This window comes from Xyrauchen texanus, chromosome 46 (assembly GCF_025860055.1).
Source record: "Xyrauchen texanus isolate HMW12.3.18 chromosome 46, RBS_HiC_50CHRs, whole genome shotgun sequence".
NCBI lineage: Eukaryota > Metazoa > Chordata > Actinopteri > Cypriniformes > Catostomidae > Xyrauchen > Xyrauchen texanus.
In genome coordinates, this window is record NC_068321.1 from 19,174,024 (window position 1) to 19,193,380 (window position 19,357).

General features: G+C 35.1%; 2 protein-coding genes across 3 annotated transcripts in view; one reads left to right on the forward strand and one right to left on the reverse strand.

Moving 5' to 3' along the window:
- LOC127638334 (septin-7-like) overlaps positions 1-11,122 on the forward strand; it is a 36,524-nt gene extending 25,402 nt beyond the window's left edge. For both annotated transcript variants that reach the window (XM_052119812.1, XM_052119813.1), the window contains exons 6-13: positions 32-149; positions 1,010-1,102; positions 1,418-1,514; positions 5,758-5,809; positions 7,013-7,138; positions 7,261-7,396; positions 7,499-7,644; positions 9,142-11,122. In XM_052119812.1, coding sequence (XP_051975772.1) covers positions 32-149; positions 1,010-1,102; positions 1,418-1,514; positions 5,758-5,809; positions 7,013-7,138; positions 7,261-7,396; positions 7,499-7,644; positions 9,142-9,181 — 808 coding nt within the window. In that variant the 3' untranslated portion in view covers positions 9,182-11,122. The remainder of the gene's footprint in view (positions 1-31; positions 150-1,009; positions 1,103-1,417; positions 1,515-5,757; positions 5,810-7,012; positions 7,139-7,260; positions 7,397-7,498; positions 7,645-9,141) is intronic.
- Positions 11,123-11,426: 304 nt separating this feature from the next.
- Positions 11,427-13,065, reverse strand: LOC127637961 (C-C motif chemokine 8-like). Its single transcript, XM_052119234.1, has 3 exons — positions 12,840-13,065; positions 11,684-11,801; positions 11,427-11,547 (listed from the first exon to the last, which is right to left on the reverse strand). Exons 1-3 carry the CDS (start codon positions 12,907-12,909, stop codon positions 11,475-11,477), a joined length of 261 nt encoding a protein of 86 aa, XP_051975194.1. The 5' UTR covers positions 12,910-13,065; the 3' UTR covers positions 11,427-11,474.
- Positions 13,066-19,357: the final 6,292 nt, after the last annotated feature.

Consider the following 19,357-nt stretch of genomic DNA (forward strand, 5'->3'; position numbering starts at 1 on the left):
TGATTAACGAAGAGACGTTCCATCTTTTCAGACTGAAACCTCTGGATATCGAGTTCATGAAGCGTCTGCACGACAAAGTCAATGTCATCCCCCTCATCGCCAAGGCTGACACACTCACACCAGAGGAGTGCCAACTTTTCAAGAAACAGGTGTGTGTGTGTGTGTGTGTGTGTGTGTGTGTGTGTGTGTGTGTGTGTGTGTGTGTGTGTGTGTGTGTGTGTGTGTGTGTGTGTGTGTGTGTGATTTCAGATTTCACAATTGATGGTTTTAAAGAAATAGTTCATCCAAAAAGGAAAATTCTCTCATCATTTACGCACTCTTATGCCATCTCGGATGTGTATGATTTTCTTTCTTCTGCAGAACACAAATTAAGATTTTTTTCCACTCTTTTGGTCCATACAATGCAAGTGAATGGGTTCCAAAATGTTGAAGCTCCACAAATCACATAGGTCAGCATAAAAGTAATCCATATGTCTCCAGTGGTTAAAATGATCAATAAAGTGATCAATATTTTAGTACATTTATAGTAAAAATGTACTAAAATATTGATCAATAAAGTGATCAATATTTTAGTACATTTTTACTATAAATTCTCCTACTTCCACGTTAACTTTCACATAATTTTTTCACGTATTATTCTTCATGCATACGCCCCATAATGGACAGGGAGAAGAATTTCTAGCAAAACTTTACTTAAATATTTATCTGTTTCTCACCCATACTTGTCATATTACTTCTGAAGATATGGCTTTAACCACTGGAGTCATATAGATTACTTTTATGCTGCTTTCATGTGCTTTTTGGTGCATAAATATGTTGGCACCCATTCACTTGCATTGTATGGACCTACAGAGTGGAGATATTCTTTTAAAAATCCTAATTTGTGTTCTGCAAAAGAAAGAGTCATACACATCTGGGATGGCATGAGGGTGTGTATATGATGAGAGAATTTTACCCCAATTTTAACCCTTTAAGTTCTTTTCAAGCGTTATTGTCCTCTCATCATTAGATTATGAAGGAGATCCAGGAGCACAAAATCAAGATCTATGAGTTTCCGGACACAGAAGACGATGAGGACAGCAAACTCATACGTAAAATAAAGGTAGACACATTCTGTCAGTTGGAAGGGACAGTTCACCCGAGAATTATAGAATTGTTATTTTTTATTCACCCCCAAACCTGTATAATTGTTTGGTTTCGTAATTGTCCCAACAGAGTTCACAATGATTTTTTCCTAGGTCAACTTGTGGTTTTTAGTATTGATCAATGCATGCTGCTACATATCTAATTTAGCTGTTTGATCCAGCCTTGACTCAATTCAAAGAGAACTTACGTCAGACCCCCTGCGTCAGTTCACTTACTCTCTTTGTGTGGTCGATACAGGCTCTCTGTAATTAACTGTGATTTGTACCAACAGGAGAAAATGCCTCTGGCCGTGGTCGGTAGCAACGTTGTGATCGAAGTTAACGGGAGGAAAGTCAGAGGGCGCCAGTACCCTTGGGGCGTGGCAGAAGGTGCGTGCTGAATCACAATGACCTATTTGAGTTTGTTGTGTGGACTGAAACATTTTTAGTGTATAGTTCACTTAAAAATGAAAATTCTGTCCTATACTCACCCTCATGTTGTTCCAAACCCCTGTGAGTTTCTTCTGTGGAACCCGAAAGGAGTCGTTTTTAAGCTTTCAAGCTTCAAAAAGGATGCAAAAGTACCATAAAAGTGATTTTACGGTCCCTTATTCTCCTAGAAGTCTAACTTTTACTAGAAAAGCATGCAGAACTCATGCTGATTGACCACCCCATGCGTCAATCATCTGCTACAACCACCTACCTGCGAGAGAGCAGTTGGAGGGGCAGGACTATGGAGCCAAAAGTCGCACCCTATATTCCAAGTCATCTGAAGCAATTCGATTTATGAGGAAAAAAAATCTAAATGTATGTCTTTAGTCACTGATAATCTTTCCATTCAGTGAGCTGTTAACTGTTGATAATTGAGTCAGTGAGTTGAACTCGAGATCCGAATCAGTCCAATTTGTTGGTGAAACATTCAGACCAATCCGATTATTACCTTTGCATCCTTTTTGAAGCTTGAAAGCTTCAGTTCCCTTTCATTGCAATAGCATGGAAAACAGTTATAAAAAATACTGCTTTTATGTTCCCCAGAAGAAAGAATGTCATAGGGGTTTTGAACAACTTGAGGGTGAGTAAATGATGATAGAATTTAAATTTTGGGGTAAACTAGCCCTTTAAATGAATGGAGGTGTTTTGATGCAAATTAACTGAATGCTGGTTTCAAGAGGATTGCGATATGTATGCATGGGCTTGCTGGAAGATATCCCTCCCAGGTTGAGTGTTCCACTGGAGGGATTCTGGAAAAGGGAGGGGGACGAAGTGTATCCTGAAAACTTTAGTTCCACCAGTTTCGAAACATCATTGAGTCCTTGTTAGAAAATGAGAAAGACTGTCACCCCCTCTTATCATCACAAGCCACAATTGACTTGATGTTGTGGTGTTACTTTTCCCCACATTTCTTTCTTTACGAAGCTCATCCCTGAGAAATATTTTTCAATTTGAATTGTTGTTCTGTGGTGAGTGAGTGTGTGTTCTTTTTTTTTTCCTCGGTTGTTTACTTGTCATTCTTTTCTCTTTTTTTTTTCTTTCTGTCTGCTCTTTTTCCATGTCTGACAGAGGGCATTATTGGTAAACAGAACCATTTTTCATTTGTACGCTCTTCTTCGTTAAGGCCCCCAACCACCGCCCCCCCCCCTCCCTCCCCCCCTTAAACCTTCTATGCTGACTCTATACTGATTGTCAAATTTGTGCTCAATAAATAGATATGGAACAACCTATAAGCTGCAGTCCCCATAGAAAATAGCAACACTGCTCTCTAACATGTTTATAGGTTCTTTTTTATTATTATTTATCCCCTTTTCTCCCAATTTGGAATGCCCAATTCCCTCTACTTAGTAGGTTCTCACTACTCTACATGTCTCATCTATTAATTATGGTCTTCCACTGTAGAATTTATCCATTTAGCATTACAGCATGAAAATAGTTGAAAACATTGTCACTACTCACAGACCGTACAGGAAAAACACTGTTCAAAACATGTGAAGCAATCACAAAAAAGATGCTAATTAGAAATGAACAAACTCTCAAAATTTCGAGTGGTTTCATATCATAATGTTGCTGTTTTAAAAAAAGAATTTAGTTTCTTTTGATTATTAGGATAACCATTAACTGCACACATGTCCGGGAAATTTTAAAGACATCTTACAACATATAAAAAGCAAGAATCTAATCAGATGACACTTAATTCACACTTCAAATGTATAAAAGGATGCCAGAACTTTTCTTAGAACTAGCCTCACTTAACTTCACTTGGCAAAAAGTAAAATATTTGTATTATATTAACATAAAATATTGATTTGTGTTGAAATTGTTATTATATTAGAAAAAATAAATCAAGTCTCTAGATATGTCGGAATTCAACATATATACTGTGTAATACAGAACTGTTTACCTACATACACTCACTTAGCACTTTACTAGGAATACTCTGGTCCTTAAAAAGTTCCCGACATGGTCTTCTGCTGTTGTAGCCCATTTGCCTCGAGTTTTTACATGTTGTGCATTCTGAGATGCTATTCTGCTCACTACAATTGTACAGAGTGGTTATCTGAGTTACCGTAGCCTTTCTGTCAGCTCAGTCTGACCATTCTCCGTTGACCTCTCTCATCAACAAGACATTTCCGTCTTCAGAACTGCTTCTCACTGGATGTTTTTTTTGTTTTGTTTTGTTTTTTGAGTAGTAAACTCTAGAAACTGTTGTGTGTGAAAACCCCAGGAGAACAGCAGTTACAGAAATACTCAAACCAGCCCGTCTGGCACCAACAATCATGACACGGATGAAATCACTGAGATTAATTTTTTCCCCATTCTGATGGTTAATGTGAACATTACCTGAAGCTCCTCACCCATATCTGCATGATTCTTATGCATTGCACTGCTACCACATGATTGCCGGATTAGATAATTACATGAATAAATAGGTGTACAGGTGTTCCTAATAAAGTGCTTTTTTTTTGTAAAATAGTTAAAATGTAAAATGCGCCGGACAGATTTCCGTGAACACTTCTGAGCGAAGACGTGTTTTCTAACTGATACATGGAAATGAACAGATGAAAAAATATCTCTTAATAGTGTCATACAAGACAAGGAGAGGATGAAAAAATAGCTAACTTGTATGGTCTAGGACACGTAAACTGACAAAATTAAAAGTGCCTTCAAATCACCAAAATATCCACGACATTGCTTCCTTTTAAATCGCAATAAACTCATCACGTGTATGTCATAAAATTGTAATATACTGCCCAGCCCTACAGTACCCTTATGTTAAAACAAAACCTTGTATCCACACATGCATGCCTTCCATTAATTATTTCTAATCCCCATTTTGGATGTAAATACATTGAGGGGGACAAAATGTACCTTGTGTCAAGGGTCAAAACATGTTTTTTTTTTTCTACATAAATTTATTTTTTGGTTACAGTAGTTGAACATTGATAGTCATAAACATCTTTGCCTCAGAACTCTGATGCAGGGTTGGCCAAGTTCTAATGTTTCCATCCTAACCTCTGAACAACACTATTCTAACCATCAAGCTAAAATGACCCAATATCTGATACATCAACTGGAGGCACCATCCATACCTGTCAGTATCACATGTTTTCTATTTTCGTCCCATTAAAAAGAAAAACATTCTTGTAAAAACTACAAATCCCATGATTACTTCGGCTATATGGCTCCGCCCCTTGTCCCTCCTCCCAGCTCCATTTGGCTGGTGTCTCTCTGCTTGTCATCACTGTCATGTAACCCTTCCTTCAACTCGTCATTCTTAGTTTTATTAGCCCATGAATCACAGGTTTTGTGGGGGTTCCGACAGGAAAGACTTTTGGCTCCATATTCCCGCCCCTCCAACTGCTCTCTCGCAGGTAGGTGGTTGTGGCAGATGATTGACGCATGGGGTGGTCAATCAGCTTGAGTTCTGCACATAGGTAACGTCCTTTTCTAGTAACAGTCCAGGTTAGAAGTATAGGAGAATAAGGGATTGTAAAATCACTTCCATCCTTTAACAATCAGTAAAAAAGCAGTGTCTCTTGTCCTTTTCCAGAATCCTGTGTGATTGACAGTTGTTTGATCATGCTTCTAAACATGTGATCTTGCATATGATCACATAACAGTGGTTTGAACGGCTAACCCACTTTTTTTATTTGATCTAATTATCTAATTCAAAATTATTTTAAACTGCCAACCTGTGTCCTTGGCTTTCCATTTGTTCAGCATATGTTTATTTGATTGTTGCCTGTTTCATTTTGTGTTGTCGACAACCCAAATGTCTGATCCTGTTTGCTTTTCAATGTATAGTTTGTCATTGTGTTGTTGTTTTTATGTATTTAAAAAAAAATGTATGTTGTTTTTTAAAAGACATTAAGTGTCTATCATAACTGAGTACATGCACAAAAATAACATGCATTTTCATAGTCAGTTTTTATTGTTATACTTAACAATTTGAGCACTACATGTCATGATCCTGGATTTGAATATAGAATTTGTGATATTTCAAAAATAAACAGTATGTGTATAAGTACTTGCTGAAAAATTAAACAGAAATTTTAAATTTAGGTTTAGGCTATTCTTTAAGGTCATTCAGATGGTGTTACTGTTAATGGGCTAAAAACTTGATATTTTCCTGTTTCAGTGGAGAACGGTGAGCACTGTGACTTCACAGTCCTGAGAAATATGCTCATCAGGTAAGAAACATCTCATATAATTTGTTAGATAACAAGATTAATTTCATATCATGTCAAGTTGCTTGAACATTCTGCCTTAAAAATTGCAGCTTGTTTTAGCAATTCAGTCTGCTCATGTTTTTGTTATTTTTAATTAGAAAAATTAATTAAATATGAACAGGAATGCTTAACACTGTTACGACAAGTGCCTGTTGCATTTCTTGATGCAACTTCAGGCACTTTTAACACTGTGAACTTCTAGAAAGTAAAGTCTCGTTAAACATTTTCACACTCTCACTAATTTTGTATGCACATGCGCCACAAGAAATGAATGTTATTTTTTCTGAAAGCCATGAAAATACCCATCACATCTCAAATTCTGTGTCGTATTTAATAGAATTATGTGAAGGAAATGACATTTTTGATGTTTTTAAATTAAAATGGCTGACTCTTTTGTCTTGATTAAAACAAATTTTATTGCTAACATTTTATGTATCCTAATTGCGCAAAATTGAATAATATTTTCACACATTTTTGGCAAAATACGGCTTGCTTACAAGTGATATTAACCTTGAGTTTTCTTCAAATGTCCCTCATCTCGTTTTTCATGCTCTTCTCCAACACTTTTGTTGTCTTGGTTAACAAGTACACTAACTTATAATAATTTGTATTTTTATTATGGATTGTCATAGTTTGGTAACACAATACAATAAGATTCCATTTGATAACATTAATTAATGCATTAGGTATCATTAACGAACAATGAAAAATATATATTTTTTACAGCGTTTATTAATCTTTGCTATTGCTAGTTAATAAAAAAAAAAACTGTTGTTCATATTTAGTTCATAGTGCATTAACTAATGTTAACAAACACAACTTTTGATGTTGAAAACTATTTTATTTTGAACTTTTGACAAATGTATTAATATATGTTGAAATGAACATTAAGTAAGATTAATAAATGCTGTAAAATTATTGTTCATTGTTAGTTCATGGTAACTAATGTTATCAAATAAAACCTTATTGTAAAATGTTACCTATAGTTTAATATTGAAGGATAAAACAATCAAATCTATGCCTAAAAAGCAATGAAGGCCTGGAAAGAGTCAAGTTTTGATGTGACCTTTATATAACAAAAAGTTTAAATCTGTCGTTTTAATAAAAATCAACCCCTGCGACATGAAATTTCCCCTGTCATCAAACTATTTGTTGCTGTTCCAGGACACACATGCAGGATCTAAAGGACGTGACTAATAACGTTCACTATGAAAACTACCGCAGCAAGAAACTTGCAGCCGTCACCTGCAATGGGGTTGATGCCACCAAGAACAAGGGCCAGCTGACAAAGTAGAAATGCAATTTTAATTAAGCTACATCTATTAACCTTCCATTATGGTGTCTCCAGTGGGTTGCTTCAGAGTTAAGTATATATTTCTAATCTGTTCCTTGTTGTGATGTCACCATTGTAGGAGTCCACTGGCTCAGATGGAGGAGGAGAGGAGGGAGCATGTGATGAAGATGAAGAAGATGGAGACAGAGATGGAGCAGGTCTTTGAGATGAAGGTCAAAGAGAAGAAGCAAAAACTGAAGGACTCTGAGGCAGAGGTGTGTGGTCCACTAATGTAGTGCATTTCATTTCAGTATTTCATTTCATTGCTTATGTAGTGCATGTTAAACTGAGTTTGTCCTTGTTCTTCCTTGGTGCAGTTGGAACGACGTCACGAACAGATGAAGAAGAATCTAGAAGCCCAGTATAAAGAGCTGGAGGAGAAGAGACGCCAGTTTGAGGACGAAAAAGTCAACTGGGAGACCCATCAACGCATCCTGGAGCAACAGAAACTGGATGCATCAAAGTGAGTCTCTCTCTCTCCTTTCTCTCTTTATATATATATATATATATATATATATATATATATATATATATATGTAGAGAATTGCACTCATTAACAGAAGCATATTCAAACAGATTTGATAACAAAACATGTCCTGGTCCTATTTAACATATAAAAATATTTCCAGATGCATCTTAATATTCATTTGAACAATATTGATATCTATCCTTAAATCCAAGATCAATCCTTTACTCTATGTGGCAACCCTTTAATACAATGAGAGGAAATCACTCGGATTTGCAACCAAATGTCATGCTATGGGACTAAAAATGTATATATTTGGCAACTGGCTTGTAATTGTTAAGATTTCACTCACCCAGTGATCGTGTAGTATAGTGGTGGTGTAGTCAGCAGCGAGATCCTTTCACTGCGTGTTCACTTCAAGTTGTTCCGTGTAATGCATGTCCAAAGACGAGATCCACGCAACTGATTTGTCATTTAAATAATGTCTCTTTTAATAACCTTACTGTTCTGTACTGTTAGTTGTTGGTCAAAAACAACAAAAAATATACATTTAATTCTAATCATGCATAGCACGGATGAGATAATGCCATTCAAATCTCTCTCATTAATATGCGCTCATTTACAGATGCTCTTTACAGGAATGTCGGTTTTCTTAAAGAGACATTTTTTAGCATGTGTTCAACAAATCAATGTAAATACCTGCAAATTGTAAACAATTATGCAATTTAACAATAAGCGTGTAACTAAATATTATATGTGCAATATAATATCACGTTTATTGATTGAATACATTGATTTGTTAATTTTTAAAAAGCTAAAATGCGACCAAAATGATGAAAAACGAATAACATAATTAGTTAAATTAATATTTTTGCAATCTTCCTAGTTAGAAGGTCCCCTGTATAGTTAACAGCATTACCTGGGAGAGAATTTCTTTAATATGTAAGTAAAAGGGACATTATAACTAATATAAACCCATATTAATTGATATCAAATTCGAAATCGGAATCTAGAGCATGTGAATCAGGATTTAATCGAACCGGAAAATCTGTATCAATAGCCAGCCCTATTCAAAATATGAAATTATATTTTGCAAAAAGAAAATAAAGCCTACATTTACCCCACAGTTGTCATTACCGCAATGCATCCTGATGTTTTACCTTTAAATGTTGTTTTTAATGAAGATTCTCATTATGACATTTTTTTTTATTAGGGGTAAATTATGCGTAGCTTTCATGAAAATGTCACAGTGTAAAAAAATCTCAATGGCACTATTTATTATAATATTTATTTTCTTTATTCAAAATGTTATTTCTTTGTTTCTTTTCTATTTTAGTGTAAAATAGGACCAGGACATTTTCTTTAGAATCACCCAGTTTCTGTCGCTCCTGAATGCACATTATATTTATTTGTCTGCTGAAAACAGACATTTTGAGTTCATACGAGTAATCACATTATTCACCAATGTTTTTGTTTATTTTGTATGTTTTTCAGGACAATGGAAAAGAACAAGAAAAAAGGAAAAATCTTTTAAAGAAGCCAAAACACTCCATTCTTTTATTAATACTAGAAACGTTTCGCATCGGAGGTGCTCACGTGTTCTATGACCCCACGAGAAACAAATGAACACACGTTATGTCACACGTTTAACTACGCTTTAGACATTCTATTGCAACATTCCATACACATAAAGCTTGCATAAAGCATTTTTGTACACTCCATTAGTTTCCACTAATCACACAAAACTCTAGTGGCCTCTTCTGGTTGACTGTAGTATTACACCCCATGTCCAAAAACCATTGTAATACAGAGCGCATCTTCTGAAGTTGTTGATTAGGAGGAGGGTATTTACAAAGTTTCCTCTGAAGCTTTAGCTTGGTTCATTCCAAGCAAGCCTGACAGAATGAGTTCATTTTGAGGTTTGCTGTTTTCACACATCCGCTAATATGTGTGCAGAGTTTTTAGAAGGTCTTATGTTAGGTTTGTATAAGTGAGAGAATGACTGATGGAGGCAAGTGAAAAAAGAGACACGCTGAGTTGAATGTATGGATGATTCATGTTTTTTTGTAAGCAGTTTGCATGAGAAGGATTCTAGAAGGTTCAGTGTGTGTGTGCCATGATGTTGTGTGTCTTTTGGGGGTCATAGACATTGAAGATCTGTTTTAACATATTATTGCACAGCTAAATGATGACAATAATATTTTTTTAAACCCATTTGCTGGCTGTGTGCATAGAGAGTAACTTGTATCCCTACCATAGGTGGTGTTATACAAAATGGCATGGGTGTCAACATTAACAACAATGGTCATTTTTTAAATGGATGGTTATAAAGTAATTACAATAATATTGTAGGATGTTCTTACACAAGTTGCTGGAACATTCTGCCTTAAAAATTGCAGCCTGTTTCGGCAATTCTGTCTGCTCGTGTTTTTTGTTATATAAATATTTTTTAATTGCTGTTTGTTTTTTTTTTATTGTGAAAAGATTGTTGAATATTTCCATTTCCAAGCTGATCTGAGACCAGTTTGGGTTTGTTTCATATAAGAGTTGGGACTTGGGCTTCTGCCAGTATGGCTGGTTCTAGATCAGGGCATATTTTAAAAGAATGGTTCACCCAAAATAAAATGTTGTCATTGTTTACAGACTCTTATGTTGTTCCAAACCTGTTTTTCTTGATGATGCTTTGTAGAATGACAGCCTCAGTCACCATTCACTTCCATTGCATACTTCTACCACACAATGAAAGTTATCAGGTTTACAACAACATGAGGGTGAGTAAATGATGACAGAAGTGTAATATTTGAGGGAAGATATTATTTTAGAGATTTACATTTTTTCCACATCTACCCAAACAACAAGACACAGTCTGCTGCCTGACCTTGGACCCTTTATAATAAACTCACTCTATATTCCATATATGCACATGTGAATCTAAGCCTCTTTGTTTCTGTAAGATAGTTAGATTGATAGCATGCAGGTTCTGGGTCTGTTACATGCCAAACAGTGCAGGTAAGTTTGCGATTTATTGCACCAAGTAAGCGTTGCATTTACGCTAGCATGTATCTACTAGCAACGGACCAGCACACAACTCCCTACCTACCCAATGCAAAGGGCAACCAAGAGTACGTCTATGCCTCATACGTGTTGTGTACACCCCTATATATTTTGCAAGTTTGTCATTATGCAAGTTAAAACACTCTGGATTGCAAAGCCACTCAGATGCTCTGAACTCTGTGTTGTTTAAGATTTTAAGTTGAACAGTATTCTAAGGAGGGAAAAACGTTCCTCAACTTTTCTTTAACCACACTACACCTCTTTTTAATATTAGATTAAACGTGACTTTAGACATGTTTTTCTTATTATTATTTGTATGTGCATACGGTTTAATTTTTTTTATTGTTTTTCTTCATGGTATTGATGTCTGTTATTCTTTTAGCCCAGCTGTACATTATTAAACATGAGATGTTATGCTTAAACCAAAGTCATTGTCTTTTACTGTCAGTATTTATGCTAATATACACACACACTCATATCCATGTTTTTAATAATCATTTGCATTTTCAAATCTTTTTTTTTCAACACAGATTTTGTACAAAAAGAAGGTTAAAATATTCTTTTAATAATGCATTGCAATATTAAAGCGAATATATATATATATATTATTAATATATATATATATATATATATATATATATATATATATATATATATATATATATATATATATATTATTATATATATATATATATATATATAATAACATTTCTAATAAAGAGAAGTTGCATTTAGCAAAAAAAAAATAAAAAATATGATTCAGGTGTTGCATTTTAGATGACAGGAATCTTCTTTAGCCAACGCGCGTTGGGTTTCACACAAAATTCACCCCTCTGTGTTGTTACCCTGAGGGGAAAAGTTCACATTTGCCATTTAAATTTACAGGGCTGGCATAGACGAAATATACTTTAATATATTTTCTTCTGTTATTTAAGACCACAGGATAATTGTTCTTATCAACGTCATCGAGTTTAATACTCACAGAACAGCTTCCATGGGGCAATTTCTGCTTGTCTTCTCAGCAAGCTTAACATTGATGATTGGAATTGGGAAGTCGATGAAGTTGAAACAGCATTTTAGTGGAATTGTTAGTGCATAAGCTGTTGGTGAGAAAAAAAAATGGTACATAATCCTGAACACATTCCTGAAATTAAAGGGTTCAATACAAGTTAAGCTCAATCATAAGCATTTGAGGCATAATGACGATTACCACATGAATTAATGACTTATCCCTTTTCTTTAAAACAAATGTGGGTTACTGTGAGGCACTTACAATGGAAGTAAATAGGGCCAATCCGTAAACATACATACATAAAATACAGTTTTAAAAGTATAGCCATTATCAAGACATTAACAATATGTCTGCTAACATGGTTTTAGTGAGATAAAATAATTTACTAACCTTCTCTGTGTTAAGTTATATGCAATTTTACAACTTGGTTGCCATGACAACGTTGGACAAACACTGAAATTACGCTAAAGGACGGATTTTTTAAATATTTACAGCTCAAATTATACATGAGTTTAAACAGAAGAATTAATGTAAGTGCTTTTATAAAATTATAAACTTCACATTTCTGCCTTTTTAAACCCTCAAAAAAAATGGCCCCATTCACTTCCATTGTAAGTGCCGCACTGTAACCAAGATTCTTTTTTTATTTTTTTTAAGAAAACAAAGAACAAGCCTCAATTATTTCTTGTGTAAACCTCAATAAATATTTCTTGATTTACTATTAGCTCTCTCTTCAAAATAACAGTTATATGCCAGTATACCACAATTAACGTGTCTTTATATAAAACCAGTATCACCAGTAAAATTGGGTCTTTGCAGAATTTCAGGCTCAATTTGAACAATCAAGAACACTTTTTGGCATAGTTAGGTTCTTGAGTTGGTTAATGGTTCTTTGGAGATTTAAAAAAAAAAAAAAAATCTTGATTTGACATTACAGGCTCTTCAGATTAGCATATTGATTTTTTCAGTGTTTAAAGCGCAATTACATGTTTCTAAATAATTTGATATTAAGATTTCTGTAGGACTGACGTGTGTAACATTACATTGATCATCTTTAGGTGCTGTAGATAACAATGTCCTATATTTAAATTAATAATTTAGGCAAGCGAAAAACAAGTGATCTTACGTTGAGCCTCAGAAGTCCATGCCACCAGCAGGACCAGTCCAAGGACCAGACACCCACACGTTGTTCTCATGGTTTTTAAAGATGATTTGCAGGTTTCAATGTTGAGCTGTTGCAGATGTCTGAGTCAATTAGAGTGTGCCTCCCCTTTTAAATGCTTTATAGTGTGCACAGCTAGAGGAAAATAGAAACTTGATTTGAGGTTTGATAAGAACAGATCTTTTTTTCATCCCCCAACCCATCTTTGAAGCCTGTATCTTCACATCATCTTCTTTGCAAACAGATTGTGAGAAGATAAGACGCAGGTGTCAGAGGCTTGCAGCTCATGGCGAGCATCTTCTGACATTGCAGTTTTTGATGACGCCTATTAGGAAGTGATTTGCACTTTTGCTTAACAATAATAGGCTAATTGTAAGTTCTTTTTTACTATAGAAATTACTTCATTTTTCTTATAACAGAGCAGTTTTCTGGGCCTTCATGTGTTAAGCACCGAAACCCTCTGACTCATCTTTATTCCATGTTCCTGTTTTAACTTTTCCATCAATGAATGCATTTGCAAAAGGGAAAAAAGAGCATGCCTACTGACATTGGCACATATATGCAAAGCTAAAACTACAATGGAAAGGTTTTGTAGCTTTGTAATAACTTTGTAATAACATAAATAACTAATACTGTAAGTCATTAACAAAAATGATTATTAATGTGGGCATTAAAGTTTAATTATCCTTCTATGAATATATGCAAAGTTCATAAATGGTGTTAAAAATTAATTTATATAATTATAATAGTTATATTGAATAATTATATTTAGTTCATTGCCAGCCCTGTGCCAGCCCTGTGAGAAACATTTCAGTCAAGTGACCCCAAACTTTTGAATGGTGTATATTGTTCTCTCGATGGTTTTGCTCTCTTTTTTGTTTGCGAAAATAACATCCTGTATTCTTTGTCAAGGTAGATCCACTTTCTGTCTGTAGTTGGTCTGTTGATCTGGTGAGCTGATTAACATTAATAAGACATTGGAAAGCATTTTTCAGCATTCAGTTCTATAATTTGTAATAAACTAAATTAAAAACAAGAAGTAAACATATGATTCTGTGAGCAATTCTAAGTATAACAGTGTTTAAAAAAAGTCTTGGCCTATTTTTTTATATTGCATGCATGAATTTTTAAAACATGCACTGCATGTTACGTACACTTTTTTTTTCACTCAAAACCATATAAAGTAATTTCAGTTTGTAATATAAACCTCTATTAGCCTGCAGATAAAAGGTGATGCATCTCAGTAAAACATTTCTGCAGATTATTAACAAAGCAATGTGTGACTCTGTTCACTGTAGCGTTAAATACACTTAAACACAAAAATAAACACTTTTGACCTGTGGTTTGTCATACAATATGACATGCAAACCTCAGTCATGTGATGTGAAGCAAAGGGCACTGTTTATGTCTATGTATTGACAGTGTACCTATTGTATATTTTATGATATAACACTTTTTTTGTCAGAATATATTACTTTATTCAAAAACGAATTTTAACTGCAAAACCATTCAAGATCATAAAGAAAAGCCTCATTAAAAGGATGAAAGTCTAAAAGAAACCTTAAAAATGTGTGTATATATATACGTATATATATGTATACTTATGTACATGTGTGTGTATATATATATATATATATATATATATATATATATATATATATATATATATATATATATATATATACATATATATACACACACACATATACATACATATATACACACACACACACATATACATACATATATACACACACACACACATATATATACACACATATATATATATACGTATATATGTGTATACTTATGTACATGTGTGTGTGTGTATATATATATATATATATATATATATATATATATATATATATATATATATATACACACACACATACATACATATATACATACATATATACATGCTGTTCTGCTAAATTACCAAGTCATTCTCAGAAGTATTGCTGAGAGCTAGATACTTTTATGATTATAGATAAAGGTATGCATATGGGTCAATGACAAAAACAAAGATATATATATATATATGTATATATATGTATATATATAAATTAGCAGAACAGCATGTATATGCCAGATTATTCGTATTTGTATAGCTTCACTTCTTAATTCAAAAGGAATAGCAGACAAAGAAAGTTAATTAAAACATAAATCAGTAAATTCAGCAGAACATCAAAGAACCCTCAAAACCCTTTTCCTTTGGTATTAGCAGGTGACTTATTACTTGAAACTTTGACTTGCTTGTTGTAAGTGTAAAGTGTGACTCATAACCTTTACAAAATTGACTATAATATGCAATGTGCAAATCAGACCCCTATTCGTCACAAAAGCATGTGTTTAGAGAGTTGACTCACACTATTGGCCTTCTAAGTTTTTTCGACACCAAGAAATGTACCTTTTAGTCTCTTAAATTTATATTTTTGAATTAGTTCAAACCAAGAAACACAATAGGCCCTTAATTTCATTGAAATACATACACACAGGATCTCTACACTGGCTTCCTGTGAAATTCAGTGTAGATTTTTGTCTACAAGGCAATATCTGGTCTCACGCTCCAATATATCAGTGAACTTCTACACCCTTACTCCCCCACCAGAGCGCTCAGGTTTTCCGATCAACGTCTATTGAAGGTTCATCATTGCGCTATAGGTCTAAGGGTGTCTGTGCCTTTTCTGCGATAGGTCCTTATCTATGGAATAGTCTCCCTTTACATGTGAGGTCAGCTTCATCATTAGCCATTTATAAATCTTCTTTAAAAAAAAAATGTTTAGCTTTTGAATAGATATTTGAATAATTAGAAATGTTTTTTGTATTAAAATGTTTTTATTTATTTTATCATTTTATTATGTTTCATAGTTAACTTTAAATCAATCTGTTTTATATCACTATGTCATTTTGTTTGTTTGATCTCTAAAGAACTTTGGGTCAACTTCTTATGCTTTTAAATGTGCTCTATAAATAAAGGTTGACTTGACACACATACACAAACATTAAAATAAGAGCGTCTTTATTCTGAGAATCCCACCCTGCTGAAATTCACACCTACACTTGACAATTTTAGCATTCTCAGAGGGCTAAGACTGCTCGTCAATGTTGTTTAAGAAGGCCAATCAAAGCAAAGAATGCAGGTCTCATGTTTTATAGAATCTAAGCGGAAACCTAGGATAATTCCAGTGCCACGCATCACCAAGTTCAGCAGTTAAGATTAAGAATGTACGAACACTGCCTTGCTAAATAAGCTGAGGGTGAATGTGATGGACTGGCCAAGCATGTCTCCAGACCTAAACCCTATTGAGCATCTGTGGGGCATCCTCAGATGTAAGGTGGAGGAGCACAAGGTCTCTAACATCCACCAGCTCCGTGATGTCGTCATGGAGGAGTGGAAGAGGACTCCAGTGGCAACCTGTGAAGCTCTGGTGAACTCCATGCCCAAGAGGGTTAAAGCAGTGCTGGAAAATAATGGTGGCCACACAAAATATTGACATTTTGGGCCCAGTTTGGACATTTTCACTTAGGGGTGTACTCACTTTTGTTGCCAGAGGTTTAGACATTAATGGCTGTGTGTTGAGTTATTTTGAGGGGACAGCAAAAGTACAGTTATACAAGCTGTACACTCACTACTTTACATTGTAGCAAAGTGTCATTTCTTCAGCGTTGTCACATGAAAAGATATAATCAAATATTTACAAAAATGTGAGGGGTGTCTCACTTTTGTGAGATACTGTATGTATATATATATATATATATATATATATATATATATATATATATATATATATATATATATATATATATACAATAATAATAGATGTTTACTTATCAGTGTAATGACTCCCCAGCTCTTAATTGAGCCAGCACTAAAGAAAACATGTCCACCCCATATCTTCCCAAATTTTTCATGATGAAACACAATATCATATTTCTTATGTTTAAGAAAATAAATAACCTTCCTTCTTTTTATGGGGTGCCCCAGCCCATTCACATTCCATGTGGAGAGAGATAATTCACCCATATTAACATTTTACATTTTAACATAGATTGTGTGTCAGAACTAAAATTATAAAGACAACATTCCAACAAGTGCAACAATCAAACCCTGAACAAAAAAAACTGAAAAAAGAAAAATGTGCACATTAACCCCACGCACGCCAACACCAACTGGCGTCCAGCCTTCTAATCTCAAACATTCCATGTATGCCTACGAGTGTACCCGCAACAACATTGCCATCGGATTGCTCAAGTCCAGTGTTTCTATACAAATATTTGTAATACAGAATTATGCAACAGAATATAATGTATAAAACATACTCCATCCCATAAGCGGAATAAACATGAAAAAACATGTAGATTCATCCATTTAATTGTCTCAAAGGTGTGTTCCTCCACAAAGCAAACTCCAGCCACTAGCGGAACCAGCACAAAGAAAAAACTAAAAAACGGGCTGTTCAGTTCTTCGGGCAGTCAAACTCACTCTAATTTCCTTCAAGAAATATTCAACAAAACCAACTCCACCCAAAAGAAGGCATAAGCACACAACACGAGCAGACTCATCTACAAGCTGTCCCGAAGAAATTATATTACACAAAACAAACTCCAGCTGCTAGGCGGAACCAACACAAAAAGAAAAGGCGCTCAGCTTCCTCGAACAGTCAAGAGTATGTTCAATGAGTAGGTCCACTAGGCGGCAACATGAAAATCACCAAATGGCATACTCCAATGTTTTTATGAAAAACAGTGCTTGCTGTGGGCATGTAAATTCTCTACGCCCATCCTTAGTATCAGTTCTCAGTTTGGTTTGGTTCCATTGATGTAAGAATTTCTTGCATTCCCTAACTGATTCACGTTTCTCTCGAATTTGCAAAGTCTAGGAACAAGACAAAGTTGTGGTTCTTCCAAGAAAGCTTTTTTTTACTCCTCGCCTTGCATAAGATCTTTATAAGATGATCTTAGAATTTGGCCAGAATTGATCGGGCCCATATCTCTCAGCGGATCTCCGAGCCGGGACCCTCTGAGCTCGCTCGATTTCCAGCTTATGGCCTGTTATGTTGAACAAACTCAGAAGAGCTCATCTAGGAATTTTACCATATTTCTGCCTTCCTCATGCTCAGGAATTCCAACAATTTCTTTTGTCGATTATGATTTTCCAAATTCTCCAGTTTTTTCCAAACACGTTACAAGTCTGTCTTGCTCTCTAGTGGATTAGCATTTAACAAATTCCCTCTCCGATGACTACAGATAGTCAATCAGTTTTTCGACCTCCGACATTCTCGTAACCAAGAATTTCGCCTCCATGGAAGTGATCGATCGACATATTACAGCCAAATCCTCCAAGTCTGCAACAACCTTCGTCCACATTGCCGACACGTTCATTAATTCATGCCAGATTTCTTTCAGTTCACCATCCGTATTGAATCCGGGGCTTCCAGCCTGCCTCTGAGGGGAGTCAGCTTGAGCACGTAAATGTTTTTAATGTCTCAGAACTTGAGGAGATTTAGATTTTCTTTATCATTGTCTTCCTAGAACATTTAAGAATCAGGGTGTCTCGAATCTCACCGGTTTATGACATAAAATAGCATTAAAACTAGCAAAGTACGCAGAGTTCGCCATTCACACGTCCGCACCTCGCATAGCGCCGCTGCCACACGACCGTCACCGAGTGCACCTTTAACACGCCTTTCATTAAACATTTTGTGAAGTAAAAAAAGGGGCTTAAATGAATATTCCAGGTTTCAATACAATAATGTTATATGCCGCAAAAAGAAATGTTGCTTTGTCCGTACTTCGGTTGCAAACTGCTTACCACTAACTGCAAACTTTTGTATGAATATATGTCATGTACAGGACGTGATTCATAATGTCAAAAATTATTGTGAAAGAGAATGTGGGCATAGTGTAAATGGGTTAGGCTGTGAACTGAATGAATGTGGTCATATGGCTAGCTTTTGAAAATTCACTAGACATTGTCTTAGAAAATGATCTGTAAAACAAACAGTAGGAGAGTTATAACACTCATATTTGAACTGAAACCAAGGTCAGGTTGGTGCTAAATTTTCCGAGGGGGTGGGGCGGGGCTGCGTGCCAGAAGTGTGGCTGTTCACCCGAAGCATTTTGCCATCCATCTGGGGGTGGGGGTTTGGGTGGAGGGAAAAGTGCCCCCCTGTGCTTTTCCTGCCCCACTAATGAAGGTCCAAGACAACTGCCTAGCCTGCCTACTGCTATTTCAGCCCTGGCAAAAACATGGTAAGACCTGTGGCTTTGACTCCATTGTGTTTTTAGGTTGTGTCAAGTACAATTTCATGTATTTGAAATATTATTTGCAAATAATTTACAATAAATTTGAGTTTTCTAACTATTTCTTGGGATAACAATCTCCCAAGTGTCTTCTTTCAAACCATACCAGGGTTCATGAACCGCAACCATTTTATTCTGGTTATGGTCTTTTATTTTGGGCATGTTAAGGTCTGTGC

Coding starts and splice junctions, on each gene's coding strand:
- LOC127637961 (XM_052119234.1), bottom strand. CDS start 12,909: ATGAGAACAACGTGTGGGTGTCTGGTCCTTGGACTGGTCCTGCTGGTG. Junction 11,802..12,839: donor ATGGACTTCTGAGGCTCAAC/GTAAGATCACTT, acceptor TCTCACCAACAG/CTTATGCACTAACAATTCCA. Junction 11,548..11,683: donor TGCCCCATGGAAGCTGTTCT/GTGAGTATTAAA, acceptor TTTTCCCCTCAG/GGTAACAACACAGAGGGGTG.